This window comes from Pezoporus occidentalis, unplaced genomic scaffold (assembly GCF_034315485.1).
Source record: "Pezoporus occidentalis ecotype Australia unplaced genomic scaffold, CSIRO_AGI_Poc_V1 ctg177, whole genome shotgun sequence".
Classification (NCBI taxonomy): Eukaryota; Metazoa; Chordata; class Aves; order Psittaciformes; family Psittacidae; genus Pezoporus; species Pezoporus occidentalis.
In genome coordinates this window covers 784,642-799,149 of record NW_026913607.1, presented here as the reverse complement: position 1 = coordinate 799,149, position 14,508 = coordinate 784,642, and the positions used below count along the sequence as shown (strand labels likewise).

The 14,508-nt window shown below is 49.3% G+C and overlaps 2 protein-coding genes across 9 annotated transcripts in view; one reads left to right on the top strand and one right to left on the bottom strand.

The window, feature by feature from the left end:
* Nucleotides 1–246: 246 nt before the first annotated feature.
* On the top strand, nucleotides 247–9,085 carry ADPRH (ADP-ribosylarginine hydrolase). 4 transcript variants are annotated; one of them, XM_062614657.1, is made up of 4 exons: nucleotides 247–443; nucleotides 1,105–1,451; nucleotides 6,556–6,916; nucleotides 7,630–9,085. In XM_062614657.1, the coding sequence occupies exons 1-4, from the start codon at nucleotides 370–372 to the stop codon at nucleotides 8,015–8,017; spliced, it is 1,170 nt and encodes a 389-aa protein (XP_062470641.1). In that variant the 5' UTR covers nucleotides 247–369; the 3' UTR covers nucleotides 8,018–9,085. The 4 variants fall into 4 exon arrangements, with proteins under 4 accessions (XP_062470641.1, XP_062470645.1, XP_062470642.1 ...); XM_062614661.1 differs by lacking the exon at nucleotides 247–443 and adding an exon at nucleotides 451–701; XM_062614658.1 differs by lacking the exon at nucleotides 247–443 and adding an exon at nucleotides 3,727–3,851 and having other exon boundaries at nucleotides 1,315–1,451.
* A 259-nt stretch (nucleotides 9,086–9,344) lies between these two features.
* IGSF3 (immunoglobulin superfamily member 3) overlaps nucleotides 9,345–14,508 on the bottom strand; it is a 156,684-nt gene continuing 151,520 nt past the window's right edge. For all 5 annotated transcript variants that reach the window (XM_062614649.1, XM_062614653.1, XM_062614648.1 and 2 more), the window contains 2 exons: nucleotides 13,085–13,510; nucleotides 9,345–12,316 (listed from right to left, as the gene is read on the bottom strand). In XM_062614649.1, coding sequence (XP_062470633.1) covers nucleotides 12,066–12,316; nucleotides 13,085–13,510 — 677 coding nt within the window. In that variant the 3' untranslated portion in view covers nucleotides 9,345–12,065. The remainder of the gene's footprint in view (nucleotides 12,317–13,084; nucleotides 13,511–14,508) is intronic.

Here is a 14,508-nt window from a genome sequence, read left to right as displayed (position 1 = left end):
TAAAGCAAGGCAGTGGGATGGCCTGGCACCTCGGGATACAGAGTAAAGCAGCACGGCTGGCCATAGCAAAGCCTAGCAATGAGACAATACCGAGAATGGCCGAAGGCACCCGCCTCCCAGCCCTGGGCCCCGGGCGCCAGACCCTCTGCCCGCGCCGAGGACAGCCTGGCTGCGACTGGGGGCAGCGGGCGGCGGAGGGCCGGGTCCCACCGAAGGAGTGGCGTCCTGGTCCTGGCGGCTGCCGAGGAGGAGCCTCCGCCGCCGGGCTGGTCGCACCGCCCCGGGAAGCCGCGGAAGGGGAGGGCCGGCCGGAGGCACCTTGGACAGCCACTGGCAGCCTCCGCCGCCGAGGCCTGTTCTCCGCGCCGGATGTCCCTACGGAGCCTCCTGCAGCTCCCGTGGCGGGGCAGGCCCCGGTCGGCCCTGTTGGCAGGGGTAGCAGCGTAAGTACTGCTGCGGCCGGGGGGCGGCCCCGACGGCCTTCCCTGCTTCTGCTTGGGCCAAACCAAAGGGCCTCGCCGTGTGCCGCAGCGAAGCCTGAGGAGAAGCGTGGGCTGTGGGGGGATATCGCTGGAAGTACCCGCTGGGATCGCCAGTTCGGCCCGTAGCCGGCCGGTGAAGCAAAGCCAAGCCTTGCCCAGGGACCCGGTGCTTACTGCCTGGCTGAAACTGACCGAGCTCAGCCTCACATTATCCCAAGGGTAGGAAAGCTGCTAGGAGCTGATCGAACCTCCTTGCTTGTGCTGTGGGTCGTACTCAGAGAAGCAGTGGCCGTGGATACAATCAGGTAACCTGCACCCGTTTCTGCAGGCCTGCCCTTGCTTGTCAGTCTGTGACCCAGCTGTGACGAGCAGCGTCATCCTGGGCTGCTGCCACAACCCCAGGGAGGATAAGGCCAGCTGCCGGTGGCCCAGGGCTGGGCTGCCACACATTTACCCACGCGGCCAGAGGTCCCGGGCGAGGCATTTGGGTTGAAGAAGTATGTCCTCTGAGGAAGGTGCAGGCACTAGGCTGAGTATCCAGCCTGCTGGAGCTTAGCAGTGGAGGCTCATCCTCAACTGGGAAAGACACTGTCTTCTATCTCCCTTTTTTTTTTTTTCATAGTGTTTTCTGCATTGAAGCAGTCCTGGAGCAAAAATTATGTCCTAAGGAGATGGAAAACTATGTGGCATCGATGGTGCTGAGTGCAGTTGGTGACACGCTGGGCTATAAGAATGGGCAATGGGAGTTCTTGCAGAGTGGTCCAGCCATCCACAAGGAGCTGGCGGAGATGGGGGGAATCAGCAACTTGAGCATCCAAGGTTGGAAAGTCAGTGATGATACAGTGATGCACTTGGCCACGGCTGAAGCCTTGGTAGCTGCTGGGAAAACCCCAAATTTAGCACATCTCTATTCTCTGATGGCAAAGAACTATAAGGAGTGCATGAATGATATGAAGGGCAGAGCCCCAGGTAAGCCTGCTGTAATACTGCCTGGGCAGGGCTGTGTGTTCTCTCCTTTTCTTGCAGCTTGGAACTGAGGCTGGGCCTGGCTCTGCTTTTGACTGTTTATAATATTAACTGTATTTCATGAAAAGGCAGAGTTTTCCACACTCAGTAGTTGTTTCAGGATGAACTAGAGAGAACAAAATAAGGCAAGCTGAAGTAGTTCGGGCTTCTCTGAACTAGATAAAAAAGATAATGTTTTGCCTACATCTACAAAACATTCTTACAGGCAAGTTTGAGGCCTGACCTTGAACTCAGGGGAAGCATGATGGCTTTTGCACTGGGGATGTGTCTTTTCTTACATTCAGAGGATGAAAAATGCAAATTCAGCCATGTATAATGCACACCCTGAGATGCTGTGTTAAAGCAACACATAAAACCAGAGAATTAACAAAGCACTTTCTGTAATAAATTACACCTAAAGTATATTTAAAGGCACAAAGATCCTTGCTTGGAATAAAGGTTATTAAACGCAAAGTCTACTTTTGGCTAGCTATGCATGTCTGATTTCTGCAACAGGGTATTCAGGCCACATTTGTATTGTCTGAACTCTGTACTGCCTCTCTTGGCACAACTGTGCTAAGTTTGGGTCACAGGCAGCGGGGACTGGCAGTGCGTGGCAGTATTCAGGAAGAGCATCTTGACAGGCTGCAGTAGCCAAGCCATATACTACATATTCCTGTATTTCCTGTTTCACCGTGGCCTGCTGTCCCAACTCTTCCCCATCAATGTGTTCATGGCCCAGCCTCTTCTGGATGCTTCTGTTAAACTTAAATTGGAGCTGCTAAGGCTGGGCCTCCAGTTTGAGAGGCGTAGGCAGTGTGAAGTATCCAGGAAACTCTCAATCCTATGCAAAGTTTATACATCAAAAAGAAATGTCCTACACGTGCCTATTTGGAGTGCCCAGAATATATTAAGAATGTTCTGGCTTGACATTAAATACGGGAAAGGTGAAATCCTGCATTGCTCTCTTAGGGCCACTGAGCACAGTGTCACTCACACCTGTGCAATTCCAAGGTAAACCAGGTTGGAAACTTGAGCAGGAATTTATTCTGCTTACCTTTCCACAGTGACCTCCTACTCTCCTGTAAAGAACTAAACTATCAGTATTCCTTAGCACAGTTTCAGTTGTTGGAGTGGCCTAATTAGTAAAATATTTAGGAAGGGGAAATTACACTTGCCAAAATAGCAGGAGTCAGCAGGTTAAACTTCTAAGACTCACTGCTGTCTTAGCAAAGAAGTTTCTTTTAATTCCCCCCTGCTGATGGGGTCTGCAAGGTGGACTAACCACAGCTGGCAGTGAGACAGCACCTGGAAGCTGGTTTTGCCTCCACTATTTAAGCTTGGAGACTAAAACCTGAGACGAAAAGGAGAACCTAAAATTTCATTGTTAGTAATTAATAGAGAAGGATAATAGCACACCTGCCGCAGTCCTTCTGTGCGGAACTGAGCTGCAGTATGCCCAAAAGCAGTTCCCATTTGGAAGTGAAGGATTTTCAAGTGAATTTGGTATGTACACTAATTTGAGTGACAACGAAAGGTCAGATTATCTAGCTAAAGACAGAAATGCAAGTTCTTTAGTGTGTCCATGAACACAACCTTGTATGATTTTAGGGAAAGTAATGTGATAAAAATGGACTTCTGCTGGGAATGTTCTTTCAACAGCATTCTGGAGTGCTCCTGCTCCAGCCACAGGAAAGGCACTCAGCTCTGAAAGCATAAATCCTGACACTTCGCAGTTTAATGCCCACTGACATACTACAAAGGGAGTACCTAATCCATGTCCTGAAAAGCTGTCTGCAGTCTCTATGCCATATTGGTCAATCCTAATGGTACAAGTTGCATGTCAATAACTTCTTTTGGCAGTTTAGAGTACATGGATTTTAAGTGAGAACATAACCCACAGTGATGCTGCTGGGACCAAAGCAAGTATTTACTGTGGAATTAATTGTAGCCCTTAAGCTGAGAATGGAAAGTTGCTGCTGCAACTTTCACCCAACAGAGAGGAGATTCCCCAGAATAGTGGGGGAAAGTCATATTGCTCACCCACACAAGGGAGTCCAGACTTGAAAACCAAAACCTGAAGCAACAAAGAGATTCCCACAATGTAATGAGTCATCAAACAGCCACGGCAGGGTCCCCAGGAGAGAGCTCATTGTCTTAATTCAGTGACAAGATAATCTCTATATCCGTTATTGCTATTTGTGATGTGCCACAGCCCCAAATTCTTTGTTATTTGCAGGTAACAAAGCCAGTGAATTAAGTGACATAAGCATGGGCATACTTCTTTTCTTATGGTACAACTGCATCTGCCTCCACAGCTCTCCAGGAAACCACATGCTTCAGAAACTTTGCCTTTCGGTCCAAGTGTGTGGAATTACCACTATGTGGTTGTTTTAATTAACTTTTTTATGTGTATTGATTGATGAACTGTTACTGTCCTGCTCATGAAGTCTAAATGAGTGGACTGGAAGCCTATTCCAGGAATAGTGACCAGTTGCACTTGAAACTTCTTCATGCACTGCTTTTTGCTTGTATTTCTTCTTTCGTCAGACCAGTACCCTCCTGAGGTTACTTTTAGCTTCTTACTGTTGTTAGTACAAAGCATTCCTAACCAGGATTTGCTGGATTTTCAGAACATAATTTCCTGATTCAAAACCATCTGGACGGGTATCAGGGGTTGGCTGGCTGCGTGGCACTGCAAAACCAACAGGTCTCATCCACTGGGCAGGGTGTTGACAGCAGCATCACGCCAAAGGCTGATGTGCTGGCACAGCAAGCACGGATGACTCTGCTGCAATGGCAGGCCTGGTTCATGCCTGGGTCATGCTGTGGGGAATTCATGAGAGCTGAAGTGGCCCAACATTGTGGGCTGTGCTGATCAGCAGCCCGCTTTTTCCTGTGGGGGAGACTCGCATAGCTGTTTCCATTCTCAAAGTTGATTTCGGTTGAGAGGCTGCAGGGCAAATAGCCTGACAGCCACAGGATCAAGCGGCTTTCTCAGTTTTGAGACAGCCATTCACAGGGAGCTGGTCCACCCCTTCCCTCTGCACAGAGGGCTGTGTCCTGCTCTCATCTAGTAAATATAACAACACTGTTGGAAAAGAAAGATGCTCAAGACACATAGAGTAGCATGTGACCTTATTACTGACAGCAGCCAGCCATTATTTTTTTCAGCCTATGTTCAGAAGCCAATCTTCAAGCTGTGTTTGAAGATATTTCAGTTACAAGGGTGCTGTATGTGCTATGTGCATGTCCAATAGGCTGCCATATACTAAATCCTACTGCCAGGCATATACATGAAAGCGCAAAGTGAAGAGCTCTGCAGAGTACTTGCTGCAGTACCTACCTGTGATGAGCAAGGTCCCAGATCACAGTGATCAGATTGCACCAAAGGTAATTGAATTGTAGAGTTAGGTGAAGTTTCTTAACCAGGCTTCTTCCTTGATACTCTGTTTAGTTTGACTTTCAAAGTAACAGAGCAACATCAAGTTTATCAGCTACATGTCCCAGCAAAGTATAGGAGCAATGGTCTAATTTTGGGTGTGAGAGCATGCCAACTGCTGCTGTTACCCTATGTATCTGAGAGAGGACTGGGCAAGTTGGGGTTGGGCAAAGACTACTTTTTTGAGTCCTACTTTTACCATTGTCCAGTACATTAAAGGTTAAATGCAGCTGCTTGAAACCTGCCCTTCATTTAGCTTCATCTGGAAGATCAGCATTTCAGATTTGGCCAGAAGAGAAGACTAGGAGAAAAAGGCAAGGTAGAAGACAGACAAAGGTAATTTAATGTTTCAAACCTGTTTCCTCTTCCTTGCACACACGCATTTGGGCTTAGCTCTCAAAACATGTTTTAAAGTCTTGGCTGGGGAAACTGGCTGGCTTCCCACCAGAAGAGAGGCAAAATTGGACTAGGGTATGGGCTTGGAGCAGGAGAAAACTGAGGAAGGGGGATAAAGTACAATCCTGAATACCATGGAGCATGAAAAGTTATTTTTTGTAGTGAAAAAAATAAGGGGGGAATTTAGGGAAATTGTCAAACGGCAGTTTAAAACAAAAGGAAGTGCTTTGCATAACCGAATCATGGTATTGATTACCATGGGATGTTGAAGGAGTCTGAAGGCATGCATGGGTTCAAGCTGAGGAGGCTGTTTCCTGGTGGCTGGGTATGTTAGGAGTTGAACACACCACTTTGGCTCTGTCTTATGACTCAAGCAAGCTTGTACTCCTGTATCTGCTGGAAGCCAGGCAGGTCTTCTTGGGAGAACATTGTATTTGCCTCATTTTTTTAGTCTTTCCATAGTTATCTGTTAGTGACTGTGAAGACGGGATAGTTGGCTGGACAAACATTTGGTCTCACCTAGCACAGTTGTTCTTCAGCTTATTGGAGTACAGTAAAGCCAGTTATGCAGACCATGTTGCAGTGAGAAGTAATACATTCATCACTTTCTGACAACCTTAAACTGCAGCAAGGGAGAGCTGGAAAACACTTCCTACCAGTGATGCAATGGGAAAGATGCCTGGGAGCTTGTGGGGTCTCTGCCTTTAAAAGGTCCGGTAAAGAGGCTGAACAACTAAAAAAGCAGAGGTACTTAGTCCTGCCTCAGGTCAGGGATCCTCCAAACCTCCTGTTTCTATTTATATGTATCTATCTAGGTATTTAGATGTATGTGTACATAATATACCTAATATATATAGTATGTATTATATATAGCATGTATTAATATATATAGTATTTTATAGAGAAGTTATTAAACAACATGATATGTAAATAAAATTAATGTAAATAAATCAGCAGTGGACTTGTTTCTTACCCCCTAATTATTTTCATGAACAGGAATTACCATGTCTGCTTGGGTATATGTTTGGTGCACTGGCAATTTAAGGCAGGATACACGTGTGAGTAGACAGCTGATGGTTTTAAAGGGAAGCTCAAATCCCTTATGCAGAGTAATGCTCCTTCTCCGCTACCTAGCCTGTCTTCCCTCAGTTCCCAAGCTGCATGACCCTGTCTCCTACTGATTCATGTTTCTGTTTCTTTTCTTTCTTGGGCTGTGTCCCCCCTGTTCAGGTGCCATCAGTATGGCAAATGCGCTGAAGCTGGATCCAGAGCGGCTGGATGGCTGGAGGACCCTGTTCAGCCCCCATGCAGGAGGCTGCGGGGCCGCTATGCGCGCCATGTGCATCGGGCTACGTTTCTGCCACACCAGTGAGATGGACACCCTGGTGCAAGTCAGCATCGAGAGCGGCCGAATGACCCACCACCATCCTACTGGCTACCTGGGGTCACTGGCTTCAGCCCTCTTCACAGCCCTTGCGGTGAACGGCGTGCCCCCCCTGGCGTGGGGGAAGCAGCTGCTGGAGGTGCTGCCAAAGGCAAAAGCCTATGTTCGGGACACTGGCTTCTTCGTGGAGGAGAACATGGGGCAATGGTGAGCTGCACTTCCAGAACTGGGCTTTGCTAAAACTAGAATAAACCTCATGTATGAGAGGGTGAGCTCTGCTTATACTTAAGTTTCAGTAACCACATACGGTAAAGTCCCAGAGCAGCTCATGCCTGCTGTGGGACTGAACAGATTCAGAGTACCTCTAGCTTAATTTAAAACAAAAACGAGCATATTTTGTTTGGGTCATGCAGTTGTGCCATTTTTTGGATCCAGTATGAGGTAGCTGGATTTGTCACTTCAAGCAACCATGACCTGATGAAAGATGGAAGCAGGGGAAGAGCACCAGGCTTTAGGACCTGTTTTACTTTGAAAGTCATAACCAAATCTGGTTGCATATTCAGTGGGGCTCTGTGTGCAGGGGCACACACAGGGAAGGGCAGAGGTACTCTGGATCTCAGAGGATGACTCAGTTTTCACTCTGAGCCTTTGAATCCCATGCAGCATGACAGCAGCAGGTGCTGGGCTGCCTTCTCCCATGTGGCTGGAGGGAGGGGAAATCTAACTCACTGAAATATGTCCCTGGGCCTCTTACTGGAAATCATGTCCCTAGTCTGACAAATGGGGGGATGCCTACCATTTGCTGAGCCATTGCTCCGGGCTCTTGATGTAGCACATTTTCAGCTGGCACCAAGCAGAGAGCTGAGATACATGCTTCTGCCATGGGATGTCTCTTACAGCCCCTCCATCCTGTTTTGCAGGCATTATTTTGAAGAGCAGTGGGAAAAATACCTGGCAGAGAGAGGCATAGCAGACGGGATCTCGCCACCCACCTTCCCCCCAAGGTATGGCGTGGAAGAGAGAGACTCCTTCTACACCTCCCTCAGCTACGATGGCTGGGGGGGCAGCAGCGGGCACGATGCCCCTATGATCGCTTATGATGCGGTGCTGGGTGCAGGGGACTCATGGGCAGAGCTGGCTCACCGAGCCTTCTTCCATGGTGGGGACAGTGACTCCACTGCTGCCATTGCTGCCTGCTGGTGGGGCGCCATGCACGGCTTCCAGGGTGTCGATGACTCCCTCTATGCCCAACTTGAGTACAGAGACCGCCTAGAGCAGGTGGCCAAGGCCTTGTACCACCTCACCTAGCTGGGGGCAGCAGGGCCCCCAGGGATGTGCTTACCTCACAGCCAGCCTCCGCTCCCTGAAGGTTTAGCAAACTCCATTTGCAAACCTGCTGGGTTAAAGCACAGGAGCAACAGCCAGAGAGTCAGGTCTGCTTTTTTTTTGTGTGCATGTTGGCCTCAATGGGGGTCTGTTTTGGAGCTAGCAGCTTGGGGATGGTGGGTGGGGGAAGCACTTACAAGGTGGTTTGATGGGAGCAGCCAAGCCCCGAGATATCCCTCCTCCGCTGCATGGTGGCTGCACCTTGCCTGGCCCTCAAGAGGAGCAGGGACATGTGCTGCAGCTATGCCCCAGCAGCAAAACCCATTCAAGCTGCCCCAGACCAGGGTCCTGCCCATCTGAGCATGCCTGAGAGGGTTAGGGATGCACACCTGACTGCAGGGAGTGTACATGGGCTGCAGATGCCTCCCGGCAAGCCTAAGCTGGCCCAAGCTCCCTGCCTGGTACTTTCACCAGGCAGTGCTGGGGACACCACTTGCCATCTAGCACTGAGACTATAGCAGATGCAGCCCAAGACAACCTGCTGGGGGGTGCAAGGGGAGCAGGCAAACAGCCAGGTGGGCCTGGAGACAGCAGCTCTCTCATACAATTATTTTAGCAGAGTTTTTTGTTTTAAATGAATGTTGGAAAAAAACCAAACCCAACCTCACAGCTGTGTCAGCAGTGCATTTTGCACAATGTCACAGCACTTTTGCTATACAGGTGAGAATGTATCAAACTATTTCCCTACTTCAGTTAACGTGGGAGTTCAAGACTACTAACCAAACCCTTAATCAAGGTAAAAGTGGGTAATGAAAATGAACAGGTTGCACTTTACATCAACTTAAGCAGCTTCTGTAGTGAGAAATATTCTTCCGTTTACATCAAGGTTACTAAAGATTCTTTGCTTAACGTTTGCTGTGCATAATTCTATAAAAAAAAGTTTTTTCTTCAAATCCAGATTACGGCAGAGCAAAGTACTTCCTGTTTTCAGAGCAATTTAAAAAATGGTGTATCCCATTCAATAAACAGACCTGACGTGCCTTGGTTAAATGTTATATTCTGTTACGGGATGAATTAAGGGATGGGAGGGAGAAGTATGAAGAGCCAGCGGCCGTAAGGTGTCTGCAAGCTCCAGCATGCAAGAAAGGAGATGCACTACCAGGGCGGGAGAAGAGTTAATGCATCAGGGAATGGGCGGTGGGAAAGGGAGAGGCTGCCTGAAAGGGGGTGTTCAGCACACCTTTATGCAGGGCGTGTGCATAAAGGCATAATGAAAGCCCAAATCTGATAAAAACCAGTGGCAATAGGATTCACAATTTCAACACAGTTTACTACAGCTCTCCGGTGTGTTGTATAAAACATGTTTTAGTGCAACATAGTACAAAGATTTTGTTAAACGTCTGCTTTTAAAAAAAAAATCCAAAATATTTTTCCACATCATGCATGGATAGAGGATCTCTCTTCTTGGCTTTGTTACAGGAAGTTACAGTAGAGAGAGTGGTTTGAAAAGCTTCATGTTAAAACTCGTTACAGGAAGAGTCTGTCTAATAAAAACAGAAGTCTGAGACTGGGCAGCATCTGCCAGAGCAATGGAGAAACGCCACCGGCAAGGTACATTCAAGGACCACCTGGAAGCCCAGGAAAGCCTGGGCTTGGTGCTGGAACCTCAGGGCTGTGAAGGGACCCAATCCAGTCAGGGGCACAGGGCCATGGAGAGCTCTCCAGGAGAGCCCTGCTCCAGGGCAGACACGCTGATGAGGAGCATGGCTCAGATGCACCACAGTTCTCTCCCAGGGAAGAACAGATCCTGCTGACTTCATTTTCTCTTCTTCCTTCCTTTAAAGCTGAAGTGAATTGCAGTTCCTGCCCCAGAGCAGAAGGTACAGGAGACACTACATTTACAAAACAGTACCCACTGGCTTCAGCTGCTGCTATTCGCTCCTTGGTTCTTCATTTCCATTCACTTCTCATCCCACTCCTCTCTTTGCAGATGTCGTAACCAGAAAGGGAAGACAAGTGTGCAGGTGTGCAATATGTGTGTACATATATATATAGGAGTGTGATACTATGCATATGCTGGGGTCAGTAAGCAGTTACATCTTGAGGAGGCAGACTTTGCAGAGGGATGAGTGAAATTTGGGCTTCCCAGTGGAAGAAGAAACCAATGTTCTAGTGGAAGAGCAGAGGTGGCTGACTTCAAATGCCCTAGCATGGAAGAGTCCACGGCCACATGGGTCCTCTCCCAGCTGGAAGAGAGGACATGCACTGCAGATCTTCCATCTGAGGCTTCACCACCTCTGAAACATCAAGGCATCAGGGTCTAACCAACTAGTGCTACAGAGCATCTACTGAGGTCTTGGTCTCTTCACAAAGAGCAGTCCAACACTTCTGAAGAGGACAACGGCTGTGGGTATGGCACCTCTCACATGTGAGGTGTAGGGAGTCTTGTGGCTGTGCCCGTCCGTCCTGGTTGGCTTCAGCCATGCTGCAAAATACAAATGGCTGGATTTGCCAGGAAGACATTGAGGAAGACAACAAAAGGCCATTTTTGGCAAACATTTTCTTCCGCCAGACATAACACTTGGGGTGTATACGGGAGGAGGCGGATTCCCCCACAGGACATGGCAGGGGTACTTGGCATTAAGGGGTACACGGGAGCTCAGGTGCCCCATGTGGTGAGAGCCCTGGTTTGGTTCATGAGAGCCATATCTTTCACAGAAAGAACAGCATTTCCTGCCACAGCGACTGCCTGCAAGAGCAGATGACTGCCAGGTTGGGGAGCTGATGGAAAAATGGTTTCTCCTTCTCAAGCCCCAGAAACTCAAAATGGCAGATGCACGTGCACACACAGGGAAGATTTCTCTCAGCCCAAGGGGACAAGGAAGCCCCCAGGGTGCCAGTGCGGTGCAGGTTCCTCACCCTGTCCAAGCTCACACCAGAAAGCAGTGCAAGCCACAGGGAAACTCATGACACATGGTGGTTAATTGCATGTCCTCGCTGCACAGCATGGCTGCAAATGGGCTCTGGCTGGAGCCATCCAGGGGCTGTGAACCCAACCCACGGAGCTTCTCCCTTCCCCCTTCCTAGAGTCATTACTTTGGTCATATTGAAGTCTTCAGAGACTGGATCCAGCCACTCATCCCCAGGCGGCTGGGGCACACAGGGAACCCGCCTCGTCAGAGGTTGCAGCATGGATACCATGGAGGAGCACAACTCTGGTAAGCTGGACTGTACAAGGACCTTCTTTGCTACCAACAAAGTCAGAGCTTTCAGGTGTCCTCCTTCCATCCCTCCCTTCAGTTCTTGGGGACAAACTAAATTGCTTTTGTCCTGATCACTAATGTGCTCAATATTCAGTCTCTCCAAGACCTTGAAACACTCCAAAAGGTGAATTGCTCCCTCCTGAGAGAACAGTAGATGGAGGCAAGAAGATGCTGAGACAGTGGGTATGAGCCAGTCTTTGAGATGGACATCTTGATAGCTCAGCTAACCCCTTGTAGGTGGACCTGGCTTTATCTATTTTAGGAGGAGCTACACACCTTGGGAAAAGACCTTCTTCACCTTGGCACCGAGTCTGAGTAGGAAAACCAGGCTGTTTTGGAAAACATATACATTTACTTCCAAAGAGATCATCCCAGGACCAAATGCCCCCTTGGAACCCCTTGCTGTGTGGAAGGCAGGGGAAGCCTACAGTTCTTTCAGTGACCAAAAAAGAAACAACAAAATAGTAACGGCCAAAAGGACAGCAACTGATGGGAACAAAATTAGTCCGAGAGGAGCATCTGCTATGTACATCAAGAGCAGCGACTCTCTGTCCATCAGGATGAGGTGGCACATTCTCCACCAGTGCTGGAGGAAGCCTTGGACCTTCCCGTCCCTGCTGGCTGGGTGCTCCACAGAGCTCAGCCGCCATGTCAGAGCACAGACACTGAAACAAATGAAACAAGAACAACAAAACCCACTCTGTTCCTCAAGGCTCCCGGTGTGTCTGCTTCTCTCTTTGCTTGTCCCCCTGGGTGCCTCTGCCTGTTTAATCCATGGTTCCTGGGTGGATACTGAGGACTGGTGGCTCTAGGCAGGTGGGAGAGTAGTTGAGGTGAGGCTCTTTGATCCACAGCAAGGGGACCCCGTTCTTGCCCTCAGAGTTCTTGCTAGAGTTCCGGCTTTTGAACCGCACCAGGAGGATGGTGATGATCAAGATGCCAAAGATGGGGAAGGGGTAGAAGAACACAAAGTAGAAGAGGGCATCGTTGGAGCAGATGACAGACTGCAAGCTGGAGCCTGGAAAGAGACACAGGATTGTCACATCTCCTAGCTCCTCTGCAACACAGTCCCTAAAAACTTCTTTAGAAACAAAAAACCCAGACACTCATTAATCTGTGTCAATGGAGGAGGTGGGGCTCTGAGAAAAATACCAATATAGCAGAACAGATTAGCAGAAGAAAGTTGTTGCAGGTCATGTTTTGGCTTTATCCCCACCACGAGTTTCATAAGTGCTAGAGAAGAGTCCTCCCTGGTGCAGATTTTATGATATCTTACAAAGCAGGGAGACTTGCAAATCACTGATTCCCTCACTGATTGTACACAGAAGCAGCACCCCAGGGTATGTCCCTTAAGGGCCCACGAAACTCTCATCACCTCAGTTATCTCTGCAGCCTCTAAACCACCAATGGCTTCAGGAGTTGCTGGGAGAAAACCTTTGTGCCACAGCCTGCACGTCTGTGCACAGCCAAGCCAAACTCCAGGGTGTTTCCCACAGGGAAGGGTTAAACCCCAGGGGGGAACAGTGTCTGTCCCCACTGACTCCAGACACACCAGGTGGTGTTGTGGGGTGGGCAGCCCCAGCACAGAGCCAAGTGCAGTGCTTAATCCGAGAAAGAGCTGAGCTATAAGCCATCAACCTAGTTGGAAAAGCAGTGGCACCACATATTTGCCCTGGTGCAGGCGAGACCCAGGCCCATTCATTCCTTGGCCTTTTTATCTTGGTTGAACCAAAGATGTAGGAGATGCCAGGGACATGCCCCCAAGAGGGCCATCACCTCTTCTCACCTGCATCCTGCACGTGAACAGCAACCGTGCTTGACTCCTCTTCTGCCAGCCGGTACCACACGCCGCTGGGGTCCGCCAGCCATTCCTCCACATGGCACGAGTAGTTCCCCGTGTCGGCTCCGCTGGCTTGCAGCACTGTCAGCCGGAAAAGAACCGCTGAGAGCCTCTGGAAGCGCAGGCGCCCCTCCCAGCGACTGGCCTCAGTGCTGAAGATGGCATCGGGGCCCACGGTCAGCACTGCTTCTCTCTCCTGTTCCTCGTCCTCCTCCGTCTGGCCACTGGCCTCTTTAGCCTGCATGTTGTACCATGTCACTGCGAAATGGGACTCTGGGCTGGAGCGGGATAGGATACTGCAGTCCAGTGGGAAGGACTCCTTCTCCTGCACTGTGAGGTTAGCGGTAGCTGTTTCCACCTGCAAGGTGGGATCTGAGATAAGGGGAGATGTGAGCGCCGAGTATCGTCAAAGCCACCCTTGCCCCGGTGCAAACTGACTGTCACAACTCTGCTATGTACTGAGTGCGGTCTAAGCAATATCCAAAGGCTTGATGCAGCGTGCCACGTCCCACAGGTACCTCTGTGGTCAACCCCACAGGTGCAGCATCCTCACCTTGCCACACCCCACCTGGCACAGGGTCAAACAGGAGCTGTCTGCGAGCACTGCACTGCTGCTCTGCCCACGCAGTCCCTGGCACCAACTAATGGGTGTGCATGTGACAGGAGAAAGCTGATGCAGCTTACCCAGATGTGCTACTAGAATGTGCCAGGAAACACTGAGTTTGGTGCCTGTGCTGAGGAGCAATGTACTACTCCTCCCCAGCTACCGACGCAAAAAGCATTGCACTCCATGCCTACTTTTTATTTCTTTGAGAGCGCTCAAAGGTCTTGAAAATCAGTATGACAGAAGAGGGGAGGATTTTCTCTAGCAATTTGGACAGTTATTTAGGTAACATCTCCATGGAGATGGCCCCAGCACAGACACAGTGGGGACACTTCTAAAAGTCTCATTTTCTTGTTTTTTTTTTTATTATTTTTGTTCTAGTGCTTGCTGCATGGCTAAAGAGATGTTTTTACCTCACAGAGATAAAGTGGCCAGACCCAAGATGGGTTGATTAAACACTGACTTCAAGAGCAATTAACATTTGGCTTAGTCATCTTGCCAGGGAACACACATATACTCCAGGGATCACAATCAGTCCAGTTCTAAGCTTTCATTTAAAGATTAAAAAGCCCTTTCCAATGTAAGAGCTGAGCAGGAAGGGCAAGCTGATAGCCCACTGTAGAGAGCTTTCTCCTTCAGTGAAGATAGCTAGGCAAGCCCTCTCTTGTGCAGCCCCTGGGTGTCCCTGCAGGAGGGGGCTGCTGTCCCTCAGCTCTCATCAGCCACAGGGCTTCTCATTATAGCATCTGCCCAACACATTTTAAAT